Source organism: Sceloporus undulatus, chromosome 1 (genome assembly GCF_019175285.1).
Source record: "Sceloporus undulatus isolate JIND9_A2432 ecotype Alabama chromosome 1, SceUnd_v1.1, whole genome shotgun sequence".
Lineage (NCBI taxonomy): Eukaryota > Metazoa > Chordata > Lepidosauria > Squamata > Phrynosomatidae > Sceloporus > Sceloporus undulatus.
In genome coordinates, this window is record NC_056522.1 from 291,035,991 (window position 1) to 291,063,444 (window position 27,454).

The 27,454-nt window shown below is 40.5% G+C and overlaps 1 protein-coding gene across 5 annotated transcripts in view; it reads right to left on the reverse strand.

The window, feature by feature from the left end:
- ANO5 (anoctamin 5) overlaps nt 1-27,188 on the reverse strand; it is an 80,065-nt gene extending 52,877 nt beyond the window's left edge. For all 5 annotated transcript variants that reach the window (XM_042440326.1, XM_042440320.1, XM_042440312.1 and 2 more), the window contains exons 1-2: nt 26,977-27,188; nt 1,452-1,522 (exon numbers count right to left, since the gene is read on the reverse strand). In XM_042440326.1, coding sequence (XP_042296260.1) covers nt 1,452-1,522; nt 26,977-27,040 — 135 coding nt within the window. In that variant the 5' untranslated portion in view covers nt 27,041-27,188. The remainder of the gene's footprint in view (nt 1-1,451; nt 1,523-26,976) is intronic.
- Between the last annotated feature and the right edge of the window lie 266 nt (nt 27,189-27,454).

A 27,454-nucleotide genomic window follows, 5' to 3' on the forward strand; every position in this document is an offset into this window, starting at 1 on the left:
AAATTCAGTTAAATAAAGGCTGATTAGTACAGCAAACCTAATTACCTTCCCTACAGTGCTGATGACAAAAGTGTGTTAGTGTTTACCTGCAAGAGGACTGTCACCAGAGCAGATGAGTGTATGGTCTGTCAAGGGGGAGACCACTACTTATGCCTGCACAAGTCGAAAAATAATATAGCAATTTTGCCATCAGTGGCAGCAGAGATACCCCTCCTCAAAAGGGCATTCCATTGGCAGGTCAAAATCAGCTTTGGATCTGGGATTTGCAAAGTGACACCATTCTCCATGAGAGAACCCCGTATAAGCCCTTCACATATGCTGGCCTGGCATAGGAAATCTTTTTCCCCCTGTGACTAACAAGATTATACTTTGTTTGTCTGTTTGTTTATAAAACCCCATAAATTCATGAAAAAAGATGCATGATAAAAGCTGCCATTCTAAATCCTTTTCCATCCTGACTGGCACAGGCCAGCAGGGTTGTTGATGGGAGCAGAGATCTGCCTCATTACTCACCTCCATCAACCCAATTTAAGACTGTTCTGTAAATATCAGTGATAGTAGGGGATCTTAAATGTACCCCTGTGCTTTCAGCTTATCAGGCAAGAAAAAAAAAATTAATCCAAAACACAGAAGTGAAAACCTTCACATGTACAGCAGCTCTTACAAAGTCAATCAATCTAAAGTGAAAAAATGGCAAATAACTGATTTATAAATGTTGCTCTATGACAAGACAGCCAACATGGTATACTGGCTTGAGTGTTGGACTAGGACTCTGGGAGACCAGGGCTTAAATCCCCAGTTAGTAATGAAAACTCATCGGATGATCTTGTGCAAGTTACATCTCTCAGCTTGAGAGAGAGGCAGTGGTAAATGCCACAGGCTAAGCCAAATATTACCAAGAAACCCTGCAATAGGTGCACCTTAGGGTCTCCATAAATTGGAAACAACTTGAAGACACATAGCAATGACAATGACAGGTAAATCAGAATTCCAAAGTCTTGAGTAAAACTGGAAGGAGGTTAAACACCCCTAAATAGAATGCATACATGCATTTGCTGAAGCTGTCTAGTCATCACTTACTGTTTTGAGATCCATATCCAAAGGCATCGCCATACTGACAAAAAAGTTATAAGGTATATTCTTTTAAAGTGTGACAAACATTGGATTGCAAAATGCTAAACATTCTTTTACTCACAAGGCAAAAAAGTCACTGTTGATTTTGGTCACGTCAAATACAAGAAAGGGTACTACTTTTATTCAGAAACTCATATTCTAACTGTACTTTCTCATATCAAAACAATTATTATTTTTTGTGAGGATAAACAATTAATCTAATTTATAAATTTTAAGGTGTATGCCTCTTCTGAGACATCTGTAACACTTTCCACAGTGTTACTTCAATACTAAAATCATATTTTTGAAAGGAAATTATAGTCACAGCAAGTTCTTACCTCAGAGTTGCCAGGAAGTTCTGAATCTGTGCTTGATATATTTTCAAATAATGGTCCATTCGTTTCTTCTCCTGAATAGTATAGGAGGGGAAAAACTATGTCAACCTCTAGTGTATATTCATTATTTTTAAAATACTTTTATTCAGTCAGAAACAAACAAATAAAAAAATAATCTTGTGGCACCTTAAAGACTAACAAATTTCAGTTATGGGCTTAGGATGCATCCACACTGCAGACATGACTTTAACTGTGACTATCCTACAGAATCCTGGGATTTGTAGTTTGGTGAGACACCAGACCTCTCTGTTAAACCAGGCACAATACCTCACCAAACTACAAATTCCCAGATTCCACAGGATAGAGCCATGGCAGTTATTTCTGCTTTATTTCTGCAGTGTAGAAGAGCTGTCTGTCCATGAAAGCCAATATCAAATAAAATGTGCATGTTTTAAGATACCACAGGACATTGTTGTCATTTTTGTACACTTTCTCTCTGTAAGCTTCTATTTATTTTAGGGCTCGAACAAATGGGCCAAATGAAGTGGCTTCTGGTCACTTTGGAGGTGTGCTGACTAAATGATGATAGCTCCAAAGCAGCTGGAAGCTGCACCAAAGCCATGCTCCAGTTTTTAGGGCTGTATCAAAAAGGAGCTGGGATAGTCCAACTCCTGGGGGCTCTGGTCAGTCCCTGCATCCACAGCCCACCTTGGGAGTGGGCCGTACTGACAGCCAGAGTGGACTCAGGCTGCTCTTTCGTGCCAGTCTGTTCCACTCCTTTCTTTATTTATTACATTTATATAACCCATAATATACTGGGCAGCTCAGAAAGATAATAATTAAAAAACAAATATAATATCCACCCACGTGATTTTATAGCCTCACACAAATAATGAATGACAAATAAAGCTGTGGATTAAAAATCAGTCTTCAGATCAGAACATTACATGGCTTAGAAGAATGAGAAGGTTGTCACCAGTTACAGAAACAATCACAAAGAATGTGTCAGAAATCTTGGAAAAACATTTCTCAATGGAAGTGCCACCACAAAGAAAGTCCACTCCCAAGTTTCTACCAACTTTATTTACCTCATCCTCAAAAATCACACACCAATACAGACATCATTAGCAGTTTTGCTTGAAGTCCTAGTAAATTGTTTACAGATTTTAGCAGCTACCACCTAAGTAGCCATGAAAATCGACAAGAAGCAATTTGTAAATGTGCAGAAGTACATTAGAAAAAGCAATGTGCATCAAACACAATAGATGGAGGACAAGATGTCTGCCATCACAGGAAGCTGCCTCATACTGAGTCAGACCACTGGTCCAAATAGCTCAATATCATGTATAGTGATTTGTGATGGCTTTATGAGGATTAAGATCTTTTTCAGCCCTAGCTGTGAGGGTCTGAAGCTAAATGCAGAGTATTTGTTCTAACACTGAACTATGTTCCTTAAATTTCTGAAAAAGAATTGCTCTGGTCTGCATAGGAGCCTATCCTTAAAATGCATCCAGTTTATTGATAAGAATCCAATGGATCATACTTCCCTGTTCTCCTTAGGGCAATAGAGTTGTGTTAACTACATTATAAAAGGTAGAACCCTATAAAAAGGTAAAGGTAGTCCCTTGACATGAATGTCTAATTGTAACTGACAGTAGGGGGCTGTGCTAATCTCCATTACTAAACTGAAGAGCCAGTGTTGTCCGAAAACTAATCTGGTGGTCATGTGGTCAACATGGTTGCACCGAACACTGTAATAAGCAAAGATTATATTGTACTTTTGGCATTATGGGACTGTGGTGTAATATCCACCTGCAAATCTCATTAAAATGAAGAAAATACAAAACAATGACACACGTTTAAACAAGAGTAGTAGAGAAATTTGTATCAAGAAATTGATGGTAACATCCTTTTTCTTTTCTGCCCTTTGTCCTGAACTCATAGTGTGCTAATGATTTTATCTACCAGACATATGAGTCACAAATTGTTCTACAATGCTAGTCATGGCCTGATAGCAGAAGAATAACTTTATTTTCTTTATGAGATAACTTATCTTTCAAAATGATAAAAATCATGGGGATATGTTTATACATCATCTGACTATTTGTTTTAACTGCCTGCTAACTTATCTTTCAAACATGATAAAATCCATGTTATTAACTTGCCAGTGGACCCTTAACTTACGTGGGGGATCCATTCCAGACACCCCCCCCCCACGTGTAAGGTAAAAAACGTGTATGATTGAGCCTCATTGAATATAATGGGGCTCGGGCACGGCAACACGCACCATTCACTGTATTGCAATGCGGCTTCAGCATAAGCTGAAAGCCGCGTATAGTGTGCTCGCATATATAGAGGGAAAAAACTATAAGGCTTTGGGACTTGTAACATATGACACCTCCTTCTATGACTTTCATGAGTTGTTTCATATCTACTGGACTCTAGCTTGTGACAAACTAAGGGGCAGCAGGACACTGTCCTTTCCTAGCTGGATCGGGGCCACAGCAACCTCACACTTTGGCCCCAATCCAGCCTTTCGAGGGCACAAAAAGAAGCCACAAAAAGCGGCTATATTTTGCGCCCTTGAAAGGGCACCATTGTTGCGTTGCTGCAGTTATATGGTGCTCCTTCGGCACTGTGTCATATGGGCACAGCACTGGAGGCACATCATGACAATGTGCGCCATGTGGAGCAGCGTGCAGTGTCAGGGCACCCTGAGAGTGGAGTTGAGCAGGCGTTGTGAAGACACTACACACTGACTCTGTTCCCATGCTGGCCTTTCCTGCCAGTCTGCACACACAGTTCCTTAATGGATCTCATGAGGCTGCATCCGCACTGCAGAAATAACCCAGGTTGACACCACTTTAACTGCCATAGCCCATTACTATGGAATTCTGACATTTTGCCTTCTGTGTCCATAAGTTCTGGTGCCACAACAAACTACAATTCCCGTAACTCCATAGAATAATAATAATAATAATAATAATAATAATAATAATAATAATAATTTATATACTGCTGTTCCTGTGCAGATCACAGCGGTTCCCAACATGAAAAAGTATAACAAAAACAGTAAACAATAACATATATCCCCAGCAATGTGCGAACCAACCACCCATCCCATACATCATCTAAAACCAATTATCTTACAAAACAATTAAAAACATTAAAAACCATAACAAATAGCTGGATTGAACAGTATGCATCATCAAAGGGAGATAAAAATAACGTTAATGCTCATGGGGAAAAGCCTGGCAGAATAGGAAGGTCTTCAAATTCCTCTTGAATACATCTAGGGAGGTGACAGTGCGGAGCTCATCGGGCAAGGAGTTCCAAAGCTGAGGGGCTGAGATGGAAAACGCCCTTCGAGATGAAATGTATCTTGCTTTAGGAACTCTTAGCAAGTGTTTTCCACCCGATCTGAGAGTGTGGGGCAGACTGTATGGGGAGAGGCGGTCCTCCAAGTACCCTGGGCCCAAGCCATTTAGGGCTTTATAGGTTATAACCAACACCTTGTATTGCGCCCGGAAGCAAACAGGCAGCCAATGTAGATCTTGCAAAACTGGTGTTATATGGCTGGTCCTGGAGCATCCAGTAACCAACTTTGCTGCCATATTCTGTACTAATTGAAGCTTCTGGGTTTGGTACAAGGGTTGCCCCATGTAGAGCGCATTGCAGAAATCCAACCGAGAGGTTACAAGAGCGTGTACCAGCGTTTCAAGGTCCCCCCGGCCCAGGTAGGGTCGCAGCTGGCGTATCAGCCGAAGCTGGTAACACGTGCTCCTGACGTCGCATCCACCTGAGATGTCAGGTGGAGCGATGAGTCCAGAAGCACCCCCAGACTGCGAACTGAGTCCTTCACGGGAAGTGTGACCCCATTCAGGACAGGTGGAAAAATTTCCTTCCCCAGGCCAGGAGAGCCTATCACAAGTACTTCCGTTTTCTCTGGATTCAGGCTGAGTCTGTTTTCCCTCATCCAGCCCATTACCGACTCCAGACAGGCATTTAGAGGAGAGATGCCATGTCAATTAAAGCAGTGTCAATCAACCTAGATTATTTCTGTACTGTGGATACAGCCACAGCTTGTGACAAACTCAAATAATGGGGGAAATTACTTCAATAGTCTTAAGTTTCATTCTGCACTGCAGAAATAGTGCAGTTTGACACAACTTTAACTGTTATGGCTCAATGCTATGGAATTCTGGAATATATAGTTTCTTGGGGCACCAGAGCTCTCTGTCAGAGTAGGCTATATATCTCACAAGAGATTTGAACTATAAATCCCATGATTCCATAGCACTGATCCATAACAGTTAAAGTGAGTGTCAAACTGTATTATTTCTGCAGTGTACATGAGGCCTTATTTTGCACTTACATATAGTTCTCATTAAATCTACAGGAAAAACCAATTTAAATTCATTTATACATCCAGTGGGATGTACACACTAGAGAGCTGAACCATTTTCACTGGTCTTCAGGCTGGCTATCACAGAAGCTACACTCTGACATAGGTTCACTTGAAGATACTTCGTGTCAAAAGTATTTGAGTGTACATTACAAAGTAGGCTCACAGTGTTGTAGAACAAATCCTTAAAGAAATGATTTATGTTTCTAAAGGAAAGTGAGATCTATCTTGAGCAAACAAATTAAAATTGTCCTATGAATCTGATTCCAACTAGCTTTACCAAGGAATGTGTTCCCTTCAGTACCACTGAACAAGTTGTTCTGTGCTTACATTCATCTTTCTTCTTGAAGTCTAGCAAACACTCGGCTGCTGTGGATGTAACACTAAATCATCATGTATGTAACATTAGGAGGAGAAATTGCAATAATATTTCTCTTCACTCAGCCAAAATAGCTGAAAGGGACAAGTTTGGAACCTTTTATTTCCATTTTAAACTACAACTAGTTACTGTAAGTCATGTGTTACAAACATACTTTGGTTGTTCCTACTATGGTACGTTGAAATAAGGTAACTTCACAAAAACAAAATGAAAGGCAGTGAAAATGATTTAGTGTGCAATTAATTACTCCCATTTCTAAAAATGCAATTAGGTTAACAAATGAGTCAAGCAGCTTTCAAGCAGTACTGCTCCAGCAGCAGTCCTTCCACATGGATGTGGTTTCAACAGGTTGCAGCACTGCAATATTTCCTAACTTCTGACTTAGTTTCTCTGATTTCTTTTCTTTGATCTTTGTTCAAGTTCCTCATTTGGTCCTAACTTTTCTTACTCAAGCAAATCCCTTAACTTCCTCACCATTTAACTCAGCTGAGTTACAAAACTACAAAACACATTAAATTGCAACTGCTTATGTTTTTTAAAATAACCACATATTACACATATACACACACAGAGCCTGGCTCATGCCAGCATTTTCTTCAATCAGGTTCATTCACTCCTAGCATGCAGCTTAAAGTAGTGAATTAATTAAAGGCAGTGGCATTATTAGGGGGATGCATGCCACACCCAGTGATACCCCAGAAGGGGGGTGTCACAAGGTGAGGTGGGACATGGGAGTGGGGCACTGCCTTCTGAGTCCAGCAGACTCAGAAAGCTTGGGGCAGGGCTTAGCTGCCTTCCTAATCCTCCCCCCGGGAGGGGTTGCAGCGATCTGAGTTCAAAGGAGTTACCCTCACACATATACACACTAGGTGACACCAACCCTAGTGACATCACTGATTAAAGGAGAATTATATTAGATTTCTGATACTTTTTTTTTTTTGGTTTGGCCACAAACCTGTCATCACTGATTAGTGCCACTCACCCCAAAACAAAACAAAACAACCCCCCAAAAACACCACCCTACAATTATCCTTTACAGCCTTGTCTGCACTGACCAGGATACTCCAGGGGCAACCTGGAGTATTCTGCTCCCACAGCTCCCCAAACTGCCCCCGTTACCTTGACCCCCATTGTTATGTGACAGTGGTAGCTGTCTGTGCTGATGTCCTGCTGGGTTGTCCAGTGCATCCACTGTTCCCATGGGTCTCTTGCTTCTGGGGTCAGAACAAAGCACCCAGTGATGACTGCATGCTGGGTGCCTCATTCTGACCTCAGATACAGTGACCCATATTGGTGGCAGACATGCCAGGCAGCCCATGCAGACAGCCACCATGACTGGGCTCCAGATTCAAGGCTTGATTTAGTAATGTTTAATAATAATAATAATAATAATAATAATAATAATAATAATAATAATAATAATTTTGATGCGATTTGATTCCCTGCCTTACCCTGCTGTATGTTGTCCATAGAGTTTGTAGAATTTTATATTGGAGTTTATTTATCCTGTTTTTATGAGATTGTGTAATGGTTTTTAATTAGTCTGTAACCCCGCTTCGATCCTATGGGAGAGGCAGGGAAACACAAATAAAATTTATTATTATTATTATTATTAGAAGATCCAGAGCAACAGGTAACTTTTAAAAATGCAGTTTAGGAGTGTTATTCCGCAGTTCGGGTGTGGAATGTGCTGGATGTTGTCTAGACTGCTTGCACTAGAACAGGGGGTTGGGCTGTGTATTGTCTGAACAGGACAAAGCCAGAATCAGGGAGGGGGGTGAATGGGCCTTTTGGCCCATGCAGACAAGGCCTACATTTTTTTTTTCTTTTAACATAACTCCTAACAATAAAGCTACTTTAAAAAGTGACATTAACTTGGAAATAATTCCATTCATACCTTAGAATAGATAATCTGGAAAATGACCAATCAACAGGGAAAAAATAAAGAACAGGTCATTGCATCAAATGTGAGAATAGTTTTAGAATGTATCCCTCTGTAGTCTATTAAATCATCCATCAACTATAACAAAGTCAATAATAGCTGCTAATTTTGATGTGGCATTGTGGTTCTTTTTTTCTGCATATCCATGTTTAGTTTGTAGTTGCCGGCATGATACATGTCCAGCTTGTTCCAAATTTTGCTAACTTTAGTCCTTCAGATCTCCTAATTGATACTTAAGAAAATCTCTTTGAATAACATACCACAGATCACTGTGTAATTTCAGACTATGGAAAAATTAAAAGCCAAAGAAGTTAAATTTAGCTGTTCTGCTTTTCAATATACGCCCCAACCATTTTCATGCCACAGAGGCTTCTGCCTTCTTGCCACTTTCTTGGTATTTCTGAAATTTCCTAGCACAACAGCATGTTGAGAAAAGTCATATCTTAATTCATCCTATCCTGCTGTAGACCTGGACCATACCTAAAGATATGATGGCTTCTCAATAATGTATTCTTTGGAACACTTATCAGGAATAGATACCAATGCTATCAAGTTCAGATAAGAAAGTAAATCGTGTGCTTTGGCATGCTTCGTTTAAAGTATCTATTTTTAAATTGTTCATTGTTCCTTCATTAGCTCTTCAATGGCAAGTATTCAATCTGATATTGCCAAACAATCAGCTGGTTCAACGGATACTGAGAACTGATTTTTAACTGCATCTGTTTTCATCTAGTAACTCAGAATTTGTCACTGTGATAACTGAAAAACTTCAGAAGGTAACATTTCAAATGTTGCAAATATAAAGGAACAGAACTGCATTCTGCCTTCCTGATTCCAATAGTAGTTGCTTATGCCTTCCAGGCCAACAAGGTTTGCTCTCATTTTCTAACATTTCCTCTTATAATTTTGCTCTTGTGATTGTTATTTTGCATTCACAATACATCCTGGCCTGCTAACCTTTGGATACCCAACTCCCAGATACCCACTGACAACTGTGCAGGATTAATTTCAACGATTATTGTACGGTAGTTTGCAGGCCAAAACTGGTCTCAGAACAGAATGACTTTGAACTCTAAGTATCCAAAACAACTCTTTCATTATCTCTGAATTTTCTGTTCACTTCTGCTAGCCAAAGAACAAATGGCAGAACTTTTCACATATCTGAACATAGCAGGGATCTTCCCCATATTAAATCTATTTCCCAAGAAGCATTGCTTTTGAGCCACCAATATGACATTCCAACTGGTTTTGGCCATTAGGAATGCATTATAAGCTGCAAACTAGTTCAAATCTCCCCTTAGTCATGACCTCACTAGATTTATATCCTGGCTTGAGTCCCAAACTGAATTAAAGGCAAGATATAAAATAAATAAATAAATAAATAAATAAATGGTTTTAAGAAAGTTGTTGCTCCGCTTTGCTGTACCATCTCTAATGTGAGAACAATAACACTGACCTACACTTCAGGAAAGTTTTAAGGTCTACAAAGATAATGTATCTAAAGTGCTATAATTATGCTTATGCAGTGCATAATAACTTATTATTATTATATCCAATACTCTTTGCTCCAGGGCATAACTGGATATGTTATATGCATTTGCTGTTGACATCTGTTGTCAGCAGAGGGACATTTTTTCTGCTACACATCTGACAACGTCTATCACAAATGTTTAACCAACTGTTTTATCTTGCAAACAAAATATTTACAGACACTGTCCACTACTGAAAGTGAAACGAACTTTAAAAATCTAATTCACTCATTTTGTTTCAAACTTGCACAGTAATATGCTTGTTTCAATTAAGAGTTTTAACCCCATTTGTTGTTTTGTAGGAAAAGACAACTGTATCCTCTACAAAGCATTTGTGTAATTGCAACCAATCATGAAAGGAAATATTCTTTTATTCCTTTTTTGTGCAGCTTAACAATGTTACAAGAAGAATGGGCAATGTTTACTCAGTTCACTAATGAATATCTGATCATTTATTTAACTCACTTGTGGGTAGTGATAGTTTTGTTTTGTTTTATTAAGCAGCAATAACATCCTCCCTATTCACCACTGTCAACATGTAGATGTGCAGATTGCTGCTATGAGCCTGAATCATTATAAGCATACAAAACAAGGCCATCTTTGCTTAGTCATCATCCCAAGAGAAGGTTAATTATTTCAGGAGAGATGCTCAACAAACTGAAAATGCACTTTTCTAAGTACTAATCTGGGAATAAGCATCTCACCTTATCACACTGTCATTAGAAGAGTTGTTATCTACACACTGCATGCTAACACCACCACCAACTCCTCATGCCATATCAAGCCCCACTATATGATTTCGCCTTTATATATAGCTTGAATAACATATGAATATTGTGCTAGAAATAAGGACCTTGCAACTGCAACCCTTACACTTAAGAAATGTTTTGTTCATTTTTTAAAATGTTGATAAAGGCTGCTGGTTTGCATGCAAATAAACAAAGCAAGATGTGAAGACTGGGGTCAAGCTGCAACCTGAAAACAATAAGGGAGTTTTGATCAGGAATCCAGACTAAACTTAGATGTAGATCTGACCTGCAATGTCAACAGAGGATTATACTTCAGGGCTGAATGAATAATACTCTCTTTCACCATAATCCCCCAATTTATAACAGGATATAATAGTAAACTACACCACAGAATTGTTGTATGCTCTTTTCTCAGCTCAACCTGCCATGTGTGGATTAAAAACAAAACAAAACAGACAGCTCTGCAGGATTACTATAAACTGTTTTCTTAACACTTTCTCAGATGCATTTTCCAGACCAATCTGTTCACTGGACAGGATTGGACTCGAATGGGGAGAAACGTGTTTTTACTGCACACAAAATTGCTGCTGCGCTGCTGTCTGACCAAGATCCATCCCCAAGCAGTGCTGTGGAGGCTGATTTTGCTAAGACAGAAAGCTTCCGCAGTACCAAAATCGGCCACCATAGCACTGCTGGGGGTTGAATCTTGGTCAGATGGTAGCGCAGCAGCAATTTTGTGTGCAGTAAAACCCTTATCTCCCCATTCCAACCTGATCCTGTCAAAGTTTACTTGAGGGCAGTTAACAACAACAACAACAACAACAACACAGCCCTAAATAGCAGTATTCAGTGTGAATGAGAACTGCAAGGTGACACCAATATGAAAACAATGAAACAATGAACACGTATCTTCCCACCCACCCCCTTTGCTGATACCTCCCTTGTGGTGCCATTTTGGTTATACAGTCAGCCCTTGGTATCTGTTGACTTGCCATCCTTGGATTTGTGCATCCGCAGATGGCAAGCCTGTGTTTCTCCCAATGGCAGTGTGTGCACGCAACTATGCCACTATTAGGGACAATGGGATGGATGTCCTCCCTCTCCCTTCCCCCCTCCCTCCCCCTTTGAGGCTTCTGCCCTGGACTTGGCTTTGTAGGTGGAGGCTGGAGCCCTGTCAGCCAGAGGGAGCTGAGGCCAGATCTTGGGTGTTGAAGCCTGGAGGTTCCATCCCATGTGTTGAGCCTGGGGGTGGGGGGCTTTGAGACCCAAGACCTGGCTCCAGTGTCGGCTGGAGCCATCGGTGCCCCAGCCCCCAGCCTCTGCCTCTGAAGCCAGGCCTGGGTCAGAAGCTGGGAGGGAGGGAGGGAGGAGACTTCAGTCCCATTGTCCCTAATGGTGATGCGGCTGCATTAAGGACAGTGGGACTTGAGCATCTGTGGATTTTGGTATCCATGGGGGGAGGGGTCTGGAATGGATCCCCCTCGGATAACGAGGGTCAACTGTATAATGATCAGTCCTCATCCCTGTACTTCACAGAGAAAGGGAATATATGCCTTCATTGATACACAAATGGAAATTCACACATATACTGTGAGAACAATTTTTTTATCAGTCTAGAAGAGGTCTGAGCTGTGCATGGGACAGGGGAGTCAGTCAAAATAAATGTTTTTAATTTAAACTGAAATTTTTATCATGGACATGTTTCTGGTTCATCTGCAGGAGCATTAGTAAGCAGGAAACATGGGGTTCATAAAAAGTATAAAGCACAAAGCTAAACTACAGGCTTTCCTACACATGATCATGGGAGATTTATGTTCTCACCTTTGCACTTGGCAAAATGAAGGCATCATATTAAATACTACAATACTAATTTTCTGTGGGTTTTCTGGGCTATGTGGCAGAGTTCTGGAAGAATTTATTCTGGATGTTTCACCTGCATCTGTGGCTGGCATTTTCAGAGCTACAATAATACATCACAATAAACAATATTAACAAGTTCCCACTGATCGTCATGCGGGGAAGGGGAAGAGAACAGGAGAATGGCAGCAGGTGCCTGGCATTCTACTCCTCTCTGGAATGCTTCCCATGGGAGAAAGCAAAGAGACTGCCCAGCTAGAGCAGCCCCTGAATTCTCATTCTTCTGAAATCATATGAATGGAAGAATTGCCAACTGCAATTTTTTCTCTCCAGTTACTCTACAACGGAGCTTCTTTTTCTCCTATTAGGGAGCAGACATAATTAACATACAGCAAGCCAAAATAATAGCTTATCATTGCCAAATATAAGATCTAGTTGTCTACATTATTCTATATGTGATATGAAATTTCAATTATTCCGTTTTGAATATTTCAACAATCTGTTTCATGATGCACCTAGTCTCACTCATGTCTTACAGCTTCGCTAGGCTGCTTCAGCTCACATATTCCCCTAGCCCCTTCCTCCTCTGGTGTGGTCCCTAAAAGGAGTACGGAAGTTTAAGATTCTGACACAGCTTGCCAAGTCTTCTAAATTCAGACAAACTGCTGAACTATAGTAAATTTTAAAAAGGACAAACAAAGTAAGTCAACTTCAGTCAGTAGTTTAACACATTTGGGTGTTTCAACATCCCACAGTTAAGACTATCCAAAGTTCCATAATACTTTATCTGGGTTTTATCTAGAAACAAAACAGAAGTTTCCAATCTTTTCCTGGATGCTGGAGAAATACACAAATTATTACAATAGCTTTGATACGTTCTCCCTGGCACACTGACATTTTGTTCCACTGAAGGGAGCAATTACAGTAAATGCTCTCTTGCATAGATCAGAAGTCACTGGGCATAATTATGTCAGTTTAGAGCCAAATCCTTAGCCCTCACTGTTTTTGTTTTGCTTTGTTTTGGAGCTGACTTACCCCTTTAGTGACTTCCAAAGCAAAATAAAGCAGAACATATATGGGAAAGTTTTAAAATCAATACTGGACTGTGGATCAATATCTACATTGCTCATAAGATCATTGTGTACTAGCAACTCATGAAATCTCTTTAATTCATTTATTACAATTAATATCTTGCCTGAAAATGGGGAAAAGTTAAATTAGGTACATTACTTTTCATCATTCTGCAAGGCAGTGTGCATTAGACTTCTATGTGATGTCACTCAGCACCACAAGATGGCTATATTTGGTCAGGATTAGTAGTAAAGTTTTTTTTCTTCCTCTTTTTCCTGTAGGAAGTTGCCACTTAAATTTTTTTTATTTTTGTTTAGCAGACAGAAGGTTTTTGTTTTTTTTAGCATTGCCTCCATTAACTCTAATTATCACAGAGTTCACATTCAGATTTATCTAAGCTGGGTTTTCAGCTCAAAAACTCAGCAATTTTTGATTTGGCATAATACAGGACCAGTTTTCACAATGATAGAAACATTTGGTCTCAGTGTGTTACTTCCCTGAAATGCTCAATGAATGCTGAACTCATGACATTATTTAGGATTCTGACCTGTTGAAATCTAACAGTCTGATACATTTCTCCTCAAAGTCCTATTGACTTCAGTAGGATTAACTTCCAAGTGAGTGTGTACAGAATTGCAGCCTACAGTGTGCAAAAACCGGCTCTCAATTTTTGTCACAAAAGCACTGAGCCTATATAATCAGCCCATCTGACCCAACAAAGCTGTACAGCTAATTTGCACACTGGAAAAATCCTATGCCTTCTTTCTATAATCAGTAACTACTTGGCTATGCGTCTGGTTCCAACTAATCAGCTTGAGCTTTGACATAAGATGTAATCTTTATCAAAGGATTCTGGTGTATATAAAATAATAAAAATCATTGTACAGAGAGACAAACAAGCAAAAATGAGGAACTGATGAAAGCAAAACATACATTTTAAAAAAAATCTTATTAAATAATGTATCAGGGAAAAGTACTATTGACAGGAGGATGCATGATATAATACACTATAAAGGGTGAAGATGCACATGGATGTTATTCAGTAAAATACAACCTCTTAGCTGTCTCCTCTGTGTAAGCTTCTGATACTTCAATGTACAAAAAAAGGAACAATGTTAACTTGGCACAAAGAAATGACTGGAAGCCACCAAAACTACGCTGAAATTTATAACTAATAATGTACAGTCGCAGCCATTGTACATTACTTTGATAGTTTAGTCTGTCTCTACTGTTTTGTAGTTTTTGTTTACAAGAAGCACCAAACAGCATAGTACAATTATGGAAGATGTAATACAACCATATTTGGAGGGCCAAGGTTTCCTCATCCTTTGCTGTACAGAATTATTTTTTTCTCTTGTGTAGCACAGTGGTTTTAGTGTCAAACTATGAATCTGGATATCACAGTTTGATTTCAAGCTCTATTGTGGAAACCCACTGGGTGGCCTTGGATGAGTCTCACACTCTCAGCCTTACAGTCGCCATAGGTCAGAAATGACTTGAAGGCACACAACAACAACAACAACAACAACAACAACAACAACCAATGTTCTTTCTCCTCACTAGTACCCAAGGGAATGTAGAAAGAAGCAACATTTAACATTGAAGGGAATTTCAGAGCTTTCTACCCACATGCATCTTTCCAACTGGTTGAAGGCAAAACCTTGCAAACACCTATTTGTCTGCTCATATGTGGAAAGATGAAGTCACCTCTGTATGCCACACTGAAAGGGAAAATATCTCATGCCAACCGCTACAGAACTTTTCCAGTGCAGAAAAAAATCAGGGAGGTGCTTTCATACAGATGCCTGCTAGCTGTATGGTCTATGGTCTGAGCAGAGAAGGGTCCCTCATCCCAGAATGGCAGAGTGACCCCCCCCCTCACCTTATTTGAATTATGCAGCACCAATACTGCCCACAACTATTACATTTATTTAAAATTAAAACTAGCAGCACACTCAGTCCTGATAGCAACACAATGGCCTTTCCACAGGAGGAAGAACTGCCAGATCGATTTTGTGACTGTTTATTCTGCCCCCTCTATAGTCTCTTAACTTTGTTTAGTTATATTTCCCAGCCTTAAGGCTACAGATAACTGTGCATCCTTCTCTCCAAGACTTAAAAAGATATGTGGATCAGGCATAACAGCATTCCAGAGCTCCTCTGAAAGTCAAGAGGAGAGATAGTGGATGGAACATGTTGAGAAGGACAGCAAGTAGCCAGAAAGGAAAGGAATAGATGAGCTAAGGCAAAACAAGCAATGTCTACTGGCTTCGTAGAAAGGCTTCTTAAAATCCTTTTTCAGATTGCTTTCAGTGACATCCTAGCTTCTTCTCAAAAGATTACACCAATAGGAAACTGATATTTTGAATGTGGTTCAGGTCTGTCTTGGAAGACATATCCCAGAGAGGGAGCATGATTTCTGTTTCTAGGAAAAGCAAAGCAGCTTCATACTCTTCTCCTTCATTTTGTTATTATCTAATAATGGAGAGCTTAAATGTTGGTACTATTATATCAATGAGGGAACATAATTGTATGTGTATGTGGCTGTGGGTGGATGTACCAAACGTTGTGTGCCTCTGGGTATGTGTGTGTTCATGAGCACAACACAGAAGAATCACAAAAAATGTATGGCACACTGGCTTTAAAAAAAAAATTGGAACGTCGGTGTCCAAACCACTGTAGTTATGTAGTATTTCTAAAATGTATAAAATGTACAGAATCACAAAGAACTTTGACTTCCATTAATTCAGATATGATACCTCCCAGTCACTGGTTGACATTTAGGATGTCATGGAATGATTTTTTTTTAAAAAAAAAAGAAGAGTAATATCTCAGGTCAAAGTGCGAAAGGTTGAATTACAAATGGGAAGAAGAAACTTATAATCAAGAGATCACAATGGCCATCCAATCCAACTCCCTGCCGTGCAGGAAATCACAAAGCATCCCCAACAGATGGCCATCCAGCCTCTGTTTAAAGACATTTAAGGAAGGAGACTCCACTACACTCTGATTATAAAGATTAACCCCAAATTTGGAAAGTGAAATGAAAGCTGCACTCAAAGCAACTGGGAAGAATAAATAATCAGGAACAGACAATATACCAATAGAGCTGATCCAATCCACAGAGGCCCCGAATAGATAGCCAGGAAGGAGCGGCCTCTGCTGCTCCAGCCACAATCAGGTTGGGACCAATTATTATTATTACAGCACAGCCTGCTCCTAAAGCGGGCTGCGGCTGCAGTCCCAACCAGTTCCCCCCAGGAGTCAAATTTAATCTGCTCCTTTTTGATCCAGTCCAAAGGATTGGATCGCAGCACTGGAGTGCTTTGAAGGCATGCATCATTTGAATGCCATGCTCTCAAAGTGGGCAGAAGCCACCCATGGATTTCAGGACACAGGCAGATTCAAGTATAGTTCTAATTAAATCTGCCAACAAATATGGAAAACAAAGCAATGGCCCACGAATCGGAAGAGATCAGCATATATTCACATCCACACAAAAAAGGAGACACAAAAATTGCAGTAATTACAGAACCAATGTACTGTAGTATTATCCCATGCAAACAAAGTCATGTTCAAATTTCTCCTACCATATATGGAGCAAGCAGTGGTGTCCCTACAGTTGGCGGCATCTGGTCATGCACACCCCATTTACCTCCTCCTCCCATTTCACACCATGCAGAATTCTTAGTCATGCTTTTTTGCACTAATGTTACTTGTCAGTTGTAATTTCCATATGCCACTGAATGTTATGTTTAATAGTTGTGACATAAACAACTTGCAAAATTAAAATTATACCTTCAAATTACAAAATCATATGCACAACTAAACGTATTGACATATACATAGTAATGATTGGGTTAAAAATTGGATGTTTTATAGAAAATGTTAAAAGTGATGCCACTGAGAGCAAGAAACCCCAGAGGTGCAAGCTAGATTCAGGAAAGGAAGAAACACTAGGGATCATGTTACAAACATACAATGGATAATAGAGCACACCAGGGAATTCCAGAAGAAAAATATGCATGTGCTTTATTGACTACAGCAAAGCCTTTGACTACATAGATCACAAAAAGCTATAGCTTGCTCTTACAGGAATGGGAGTGCCATGACATCTAATTGTCCTGATGCATTACTTGTACTCAGCACAAGAGGCTGCTGTTAGAGTGGTTCCCAGTTGGCAAAGGGACCAGGCAAAGCTACATAGTATCACTCTATTTCTTCAATTTGTATGCAGAAAACATCATATGCACAGCAGGATTAGATTCAGAGGCAGGAAGAGTAAAGATCAGGCAGAAGGAACATTATCAAACTAAGATATACAGATGACACAGTATTACTAGCAGAAACCAACAAGGACCTGGAGCAATTACTGAGAAGGGTTAAGGAGGAAAGCGTCAAGATAGGCATAATTCTGGACAGCAAGAAAACAAAAATAATGACCATGGAAGATCTGCAAGAATTCATCCTAGAGAATGAAAAAATTGAAATAGACAAGGAGTTTCCATATCTTGGATTAAATATTGATCAGAACAGAGCCTGCAGTCAAGAAATCACAAGACAAGGACTGGGGAAAAGGACAGCTATGAAAGAACTGGACAAGATCCTAATGTGCAAAGACACTAAAGTTAGAATAGTCCAAGCCACTGTAGGATGAAGAATGTAGCATGTATGGATGAAGAAAGCGGATAGGAAGAAAATTAACTCATTTAAGATATGGTGCTGAAAAGGAATGCTGAGAATACTGTGGACAGCCAAAAACCCCAATGTGTCCTTGACAGATCAAGCCTGAACTTCCCCTAGAAGCCAGGATGGTGAAATTGAGACTGTCATAATTTAGCCACACCATAAGAAGCCATTATTTATTAGAAAAGACAATGATGTTGGGAAAGGTAGAGGTCAGTAGAAGGAGAGGAAGAACACATACCAGATGGTTAGATCAGGGAGGCCATGGGCCTGAGCAGAGCTATTTAGGAAAGCTAATCTTGGAGATGGCTCATCCATAGGGGTCATGAGAGTCAAAGTGAACTCAAGGGCCATTAACAACAGCAATATTTCTTAGAGCAAAAGGCACAGAGACAGAAAGATTAGTGTCTGGTTGACAGAAAATGGATCTTCCTTACTGAAAGGATTTTTTTAAAAAAAATTAAAGAGGTGTAAGCCAAAATTGAGTGTAATATTTTCCTTTCTTTTCCAGAAATGGCTGAGTAACTACTTTAGGAATGACATCAACTATGCACTTTGTAAATATTAACCTTTCCCTGAGTCATGCTAATAATTTTATCTGAGATTCTGATGGGAGCAACACTGTTATTTGAAAGATGTTATGAAAGTACTTCATAGGTCGATTTTAGGCAGTATTTCAAAAAGTAGATGCTTCTCAGGAGGGTTCACGATCAATGCATCATAATAGTGATAACACACTCTGGCTCTCATGTTATATTGCTTATCTTGCTCCAACTTAAAGTGAACTCAGTTTTTAAGTTGACTAGTGGCATAAACCAAAAACACAGAAGTTTACACACAAAACCACTATTCATTCCTCTACCACCAGAACAGTTTCCATAGCTACTTCCAAACAACAACAGAGCCACCGCACTTCCCTCACTCAGTTTCTCTCTTTCCACACCCAGCTCTCTCTAATTTACACTTCTTGAGAAAAGCAGAGCTTTCCCTCTGCATACTCATGTCTCCTTAAAAGTTCCAGAGTAGTAGCATCTTATTTGATTTTTGAACATTTTTCTGTTTTGTGCACCTATGGATACAGTGCCAGGATCATAGTTTGAAGTGATTAAACAGGTTCTGATTTTAGCATTCAGCGACCCAGAACAGGAAAGCAGCATATATGGGACGTTTAGTGCTAAGTGATGCAGATTTCATTTTATTTACACATTATTTTAAATAGGGACGAAATACTCTAATGACACCAAACCCTGTCTAATCAAGATTAGGACAGTCAGACCTGGTTAGTACTTGGATGGGAGAGCACCTATGAATATCAGGTGTTGTAGGCTGTATTTCAGAGGAAGGAATAGCAAAACCACCTCTAAGTATTTCTTGCCAAGGAAAACTTTATGGAATTCATGGGGTCACCATAAGTTGACAGGTGATTTAAAGCATATGCACACACACTATTTTAAATATTTATAACCTGTCATTTCCCCATATTGTTCAATGCAGCTCACAAACATAAAATATAAATAGCAGTACAATGAATGTACAAACAAATGAAAGGCAGCAATAAAGTAATAAATCAACCACACCAAGTAATAGGGACATTAGATTTTACCTTGACTAATCCATGGGTCATATCAAAATCCATAATTTTGGCCCCAAAACCTTCCCTTGACTTATACATGAGTTCAACTTATAGTCAAGCATATGTAATAACCTTTTGTCAGAAACACGGTATTTGGCACTGCAGTCTAAGCTGGGCAAAAGTATCTGTGACCACAGGTATCAGGAATGTTATCAAAGTGAGGTCCAGAACAACCCCACAAATTATGAGACTCTGCTTTTAGGGGTGAATGCAGAGGTTGTTCCAACATTTTCTTGATTAGCTGTGGGACTGATCAAGAACACCTCAGTCTTGACTGGATAACATTTGATTTTGCTAGATCTTATCCAGCCCACAGTTTACTCCATATACAGTGGACCCTGGGTATCCGCTGGGGTTGGGTTCCAGGATCCCGCATAGATACCAAAATCTGTGGATGCTCAAGTGCCATTATATACAATGGCAGAGTAAAATGGTATCTTTACATAAAATGGCAAAATCAAGGTTTGCCTATTGAAATTCATAATATATTAAATATTTTCAAGCCATGAATGCTTGAATCCATGGATAAAAAAAATCCGCAGATAAGGAGGGCTGACTGTTACTAATCCAAAAGATGCAGCTTCCTTGGAGTATACTGGAAATCTAAATATTGCTGGCACAAAACTCTCAATCTCCAGGTGAATTTTCCCAACAGCTGGTTCAAGCAATCACTTATTTTCCTACACTGTAATACTTCTTGGCTATACCTATCCCCATAATTGCCTGAGCAAATATTAATACGAACATGGGTGGATAAAAATTCAAACAACATAACTTTCCATAATCGCATCAGTATTTTTCCTAATGGAGTGAATGCAGAAATTTCTGGAGCAGCCCATAGTATACTAACATTCACCACCCAAATAGTATGTTAACAAACAGCTTGTGAATATTTGAATTTAAGGCAGAGACTCTGTGAACCAAACTCTCATCTCCTGAGATTTTCTCACATCAAACTACTTTATCAGACAGACTGGTACTGCATCTGAACTGCAGAAATAATCCAGTTTGACACCACTTTAACAGCCATGGCTAAATACTATGGAATTCTGGGAATTGTAGTTTGTTGTGGCACCAGAGCCTTCTAACAGAGAAGGCTAAATATCTCACAAAACTAGTTTCCAAAATCCCATAGCACTGAGCCATGGCAGTTAAAGTGGTGTCAAACTGGATTATTTTTGTAGTGTGGATGCAGCCTAGAAGCCCAAATGCCATTACTTTCAAAGAAGCTGAGACTACCCATATTAGGAAGATTTTGTTGAGGGAGTATTTCTATTTTAGACTTGGTCAAAACTATAACAATAAACTTCAAGAAACATGGATGCAACTACAGGAAAAGAGATTCCACCTCAACATTAGGAGTAATTTCCTGGCAGTGAAAGCTGTTCAACAGTGGAACACACTCCTTCCTTGGAGGGTAGTGGAGTGTCCTTCCTTAGAGGTCTTTAAGCAGAGGCTGGATGGCCATCTGTTGGGGATGCTTTGAGATTTCCTGTATGGCATGGGGTTGGACTGGATGGCCCTTGTGGTCTCTTCTGACTCTGTGATTCTCTGTGTAAAACAACTGCATATTTATTCTCTCTTATATTTATGTTATGACAAATTTGTGCTATTTCTTCCAGTCAGTCACAGTGGAATTGTATTTAGCTATCCACACTTATCGCATTGGATGAAAAAAAATAATTTTGTTCTTGGACTTCTATAGTTGCAGCTATATTCTGCAGCAGAAGGAACAACAATCTTTTTGCACCAGAAATACTAACATCATACGGTATAGGCTTTCATGGATTATATCACTAAGGCTAGTTATAGGATGCACACAAATATGTTGCAACAACTCCACGCACTACCATGTTGTCTTAAAGAGTATATTCTCTCATATGAGCCTGCATATTCAGTGTCATGGGAAGTTTTTCTCTTGGTTGCACCACCATCACAAGTAGATCTGGTGGCTGTTCTCAGGCTCTGAAACTTCCTTCCTAGAGACACTAGACTGTTCCCATCCATGGTGTACTTCCAACGGCAGCTGAAGACTTCTTTGTTATGACTGGTCTTCGGGAACTGATTCTGTAAGTGTTTTTATTTATGAGCCACCTTGGGTCCCTTTGAGGAAGAAAGATGGCATAAAAATGAATTAAAATAAATAAATAAGTTAAAAGGACTTTTAATAATGTGCTCTATGGTTTTTTAATTTGTGGCTTTTTAATTGATATGGTTTTACATTGCTTGTAATTTTACTGACAATTTGATTATATTGTAGTGCTTGCATGTTTTTATTGATACAGACTATTATCTGTTTCTGTTTTAATTTCTTTAAACTATGTTGTACCCAGGTCTGGGGAAAATCAGGCCATAAACAAACAAACAAACAAACAAACAGAGCTCATTCTCCATTGTGTGTCTGCCTTGACATTAAAATCCAGCAAAGACACCCTCTTGATGTTACCAGAGATCAATATGAAACCCAAGTCAGATTGTTCTTGAAAAGGTACCTTCAGTTATAACTTGTGTTAAGCCAATAGAAGATACAGGCTTCTGACTGAATTTGTATACAGTTTGCTATTTCACATTTCACTGCTTATAATAATAATAATAATTGTTTTGTGTTTTACTGACATTGTACCATTTACTGCATCAGTCCTCATCTGGAATTATTGTATTGTGAAAAGAGCTGTTATTTTTGTTTTTGATGCTAAATCTATAATATTTTATATACACAGTCATAGATTATTTTTTAATATTACATTGCTATTTAAGTCTGGCTTCTACATTTCTCCATTCCATGGACCCATATACATGCCTGCCATCTAAGGATTACATTTCATGCCTCTTTTGAAGTAGATTTCAGTCCTTGAAAGCTTATCTCATAACAAATGTGTTACAAAGTGCAACAATACTCCTTGCTATTTTATAGTGTTATGAATGAAACAGGCATGAACATCTCTTCCACAATATGGTCTTTTTTTCCTTTTTAAATTTTTTTTTGCATTTCCTATATCTTTAACGCAAATGTAAATCTCACTTGGGTCATTGTCTACATCCTGTTTTACATTTAGAACACTTGTAGTGAAAAATCTTAAACTGCTAGTCTTTGCCCAGATCCTGCTGCCTAAAGCAAGATGCAAATGCAGCCCCTTTCATCACTGCCACATTCAGATCCCACCCTACTGCCTTCATCTGTGTATGCATAGGTGCCTTCCAGCAACATACGGTGATCCCATGAATTTCAGGTGTTCTTAGACATGGAATTTCTCAGAGGTGGTTTTACCTGTTCTTTCATCAGGAATGTAGCCTACAGCACTTGGAATTTGTTGATGGTCTCCTATCCAAATACTAACCAGGTCTTACCCTACTTATCTTCTAAAATCAGAGGGAATTTGGTGCCTTTAAGGTAATTATGTACTACTGCCTTCTTCTATGCCTCCTTCATTAAATTTACTGCACCCCACCGGACAGGTCACTCAAAGCTGTTTTTTCATGCCATGTGTGAAAATGTCCTTTATCTCCAGACATCTATTTAATCTCTTATGTGCAAGTTCACTCTTTGCAGGTCACTGTAACAAAAGTGACTATATGTGAACCAAATTATGTTTTGAAGAACCCTTTGGTCTTTATTGTTTCTGTTAATCAATGTAGATGCATAGTTTTGAAGTGCTCCAAGCATTTCTGGAAAAGAGTGCTCTTGGGGAAACAAGCAAACAGTCATTCTAATATTGACATAAAATAACTGAAAGGCTAGAGATTATAGTCTGGGCTGGATAGCTGGACCAAAGAGAGAAATTGCACATGGCTTTAGCCAAGCAGATGGGTGAGGCCTCATTGTGTTACTTGCTCATCTGATTCAATCAGAAGAAAGGATCACTAGTAACAGTTCTGGGCAGGCAGGACAGTCTAATTAGTCAGGTGGAAGATATCTTGCTATCATTCAACCAGTCCCTCTGATACAATAACACATCCCTTTTTTAAGAGCTGAGGCCTAGCATGTAAACATTACTAAACCAAGCCTTGAAACAAAGCAGGACGCCTCTTTTTAATCTTGAAACTCTTCCAACAATTCTGCACATTCCTGATGGATTCATTTTCCATGGAAATCTGTATGAGTCTTCCTTGATATACAGTTGTCCCTCCATATTCGCTAGGGTTAGGGGAACAAGCCCCCCATGAATATGGAAAAACTGCAAATAACAAAAACACTGTTTTTACCTGAGAGGACACCTCTCTGGGAATCTCTAGGTCCTCCAGTGCAACTCTGTGGTCAATGTCCAACATACACTGACCATAGAATGGCACTGGAGTAGCTACAAATGGTCTTTCAGTGCAACTTTTAAAGTTGACCACAGAGTTGCACTGGAGGACCTAGACAGTCCTAGAGAGAACATATTAATGAAATCCATGAGTAATCAAATCCGCAAATATCAAATCCGCAAATATGGAGGGATGACTGTACTTAGATCACCTTCAAAAGCATTTCCATTTCCATGTAGGTTCCTCTCATGGCTTCTTCACTATGCGCTATCTCTGATAAAGGGATGAAAGGCACTTTTTTGAAAAATGAACATGTGATAGAAGCATAAACTAAATTGTCCTAAAGGTGCACATGTGGTTACTGCCACACATGCTTGTATTTTGTTCTGTTAGGGTTTATCTGCACTATTTCACTTACAATGCCAGCTTTCCCACAGACATTTGATTAGATCTGCACTGGTTTTTCTTTCTTTTCTTTTCTTTTTTAAAGAGAAGTTCCATTAAAAGTTTTTTCTTTCATGGAAATCTTTCATTGACTAAAAGAGATGCAAACAGAAAAAGGTATCATTTTTGTAACTTTGGGCTCAAACAGACAGGCCAAAATAAAGCTGTGTTGGGTCACTTTGGCGCGTTACAGACCGCTTGAAAGCGGCTGTCTGCTGCCACCACCATTAGCGCCGCCGAGGAGCCCCAGTGGTCAAACCGCGAGGCTCCCCAGCACTGCAAAAAAGAAGCACCAAAATGGTGCTTCTTTTTGCACCCCAGAAGTAGCACCATGAGTCGCTAGTTACGCACTCACAGTGTCACTTCTGCCACATGGCATGCGGACGCTAAGAGTTCGCAACGTCAAGATGGTGGCGCCCGTGTAGAACGGGTGCCGTCATTTTGTACATCCTCAGGATGGCATGCGTAAATCACACCCTTTCCTAACCCTAGTACGTCCTGTTTTAACGGGCCTTTGGAGATATGCTCTTTAAATGATGCATGCGTCCTAAGAGTCCGGAAGCCATGCCAAAGCCATGCTTCAGTTCCAAGGACTGGGGAACAGCTTTGGCACAGCTTCTGGACCCTTAAGATGTGTGTGTCATTTGAAAAGCATACCTCCAAAGTGATCTGAAGCAGCTTTATTTTGGCCTGTCTGTTTGGGACCATAGATATAGCACATGTAACATGGTAACTATATTATTACCTTATTTTTAGTAACTAATTTTAGTAAATTTTTTAACTTTGCGGCAACTAAATTTGAAAAATAGTTGCCTAATGAAGTAATGTGTCAAAGTAATGTGACACATTATGAATGAAGTAATGTGCCAAAGTAATGAGTCATCTCCAAAGATTCATACACTGCATCAAAGACAATGAAAGCTGGATAGTGAAGAAAGCAGATGAAGAGAATAAACTCCTTTGAGATGGGGCATTGGAGAAGAGTTCTGTGGATATTATGGACTGCTAAAAAGACCAATAAATGGGTCTTTTTGGAGCCAATCAAGCCTGAAGTCTCGCTAGAAGCAAATATGACTAAACTGAAACTGTTGCGCTTTAGCCATATCATGAGAAGACATGAGTCACTAGAAAAGGCAATAATGCTTTGTCAGGTAGAAGGCAGTAAGAAAAAGAGGAAGACCGCATTCCAGATGGATAGAGTCAGGGAAGCCACAGCCCTGAGTCTGCATGGCCAGAGAAGAGCTGTAGAAGATAAGAGGACTTGGAGGTCTCTCAATCACAGGGTTCCCACAAGTGGGCTGTGAATAACAACAACAAAATGAAAGGATTGTGAGGCCTTGGTTCAGACTGCACAACTGAGAACCCGGTTTCTATCAGTTGGGCCCTCCTCCTCCTGTTTTCTTTTGGGTTTTATAGCCATATTTCTCTGCATTTCTATGGACCTGAATAATCAGAGCCTCCCAGGTTTTCCAGCAGCCAGCCATCTCTAGGAGAAGAAACACCCGCAGCCTGAGAAACTGATGAAAACAGAGAGCCACTTCCAAAGTGCTATCTTTCACCCTTTATTTTCGGTGCTCAGAATGCTGCTTCCTGCACAGAAAAGGCTGTTTTCTGAACAAAACAACCAAGTTTCCATTTTTGTCTGGAATGAGTCCCAAATTGTGAACGCTGCTAAAAGGAATCATTGCTTTGAAAAGGAAATTAGTTAAGAATTATGCCTCTGGTTACAAGTAGAAGGTAAATGGATGCAGCAACAAAAGTAGAAGCAACAAAAGGGAAAGGTACAGAATGGTTCGAATAGCACCTTGAAGACTAAGGTCCAAGGCTGCGTCCATACTGGAGAAATAACCTGGTTTGGCACCACTTTAACTCTTTCTGTCTCAAGGCTATGGGATTCTGGGAGTTGGAGTATGTTGTGGGGCCCACAACATACTCCAGCTCCCAGAATCCCATAGCCTTGAGACAGACAAAGTGGTGCCAAACCTGGTTATTTCTCCAGTGTGGATGCAGCCCTAAACACACTGCAGACATAATCCAGTTTGAGACCGCTTTGACTGCCCAGGCTCAGTGCTAGGGAATCTTGGGAGTTGTAGTTTACTGTAGCCCCAGAGCTCTTTGACAGAGAAGGCCAAATGTCTCCCAAAAATAATATAGTGCTGAAGCTTCCTTAGCCAGGGCAGTTAAAGCAGTCCGTCTGAAAGTGGCTTATTTCTGCAGGCAGTGTGTCTGGAGCAAGGCGAAAGCGAAGGGGCCTTGCAGCTCATGGAGGGCCAAGGCCTGGGCTGACTTGGGGGGAGTCTCCGCCTGGGGAAAAAAGGGAGCCTGAGGGGACCCTTTCCGGCCCAGAGGCTGGAGGGCGGGGCTCCTGCGCCACTTCCCGGCCCCACCTTCCTAGCTGGCCCGCCGGACGGTCCCGTTAGCAGAAGGTCCGGCCCAGTCGGCGGCCTTTTCAGCACTGGTCTGCCCCCCCCCCGCCCCCGTTGGTACTCCTGCTCACAATGGAGGGCATTTGGGAATCCTCCCTCCAGGGTTGGGATAAAGAAGGAAAAGGAGGGCGCCTGGGGGGGGGGGCTTCCCGCCTGACTCACCCTCGTTGGAGAGCCCCATCTCGATGAGGGTCTCCTCGTTCTCCTTCTTCCCCACTCGGTTCATGGCTTTGGAGGGAAGGAGGGAGGCCGGCAGCTGCCCAGCGCAGGAGGCCAGGGCCAGACTGAGGGGAGGGAAGGAGAAAGCGGAGACGGAGAAGAAGAAGAAGCCAAAGAAGGGGCGAAGGCGGGCCTCCTCCTCCTCCTCCTCCTGCTGCTGCCTCCCTCCCTCCCCGCCCTTCCAAGGCCCAGCCCCCCGCCTCCAGACCCTCCGCTCCCTCCCCAGGAATCCCTCCCGGGAAGAGGCGCTCATGATGACTCAGGGCAGAAGGAGAGCAAGACCTGGAGGCGTCCTCCTTTTCCAGGACCCGTCCTCCAATTCGACCTCCTCTCCAGCGGAAAGCCCAGAAGCTCCTCCATTTGGAGCAGGAATGGGAGTGTTTTAAAGCTTTTGTTTAATGCAAAGCCCCTTGTTTTTTTC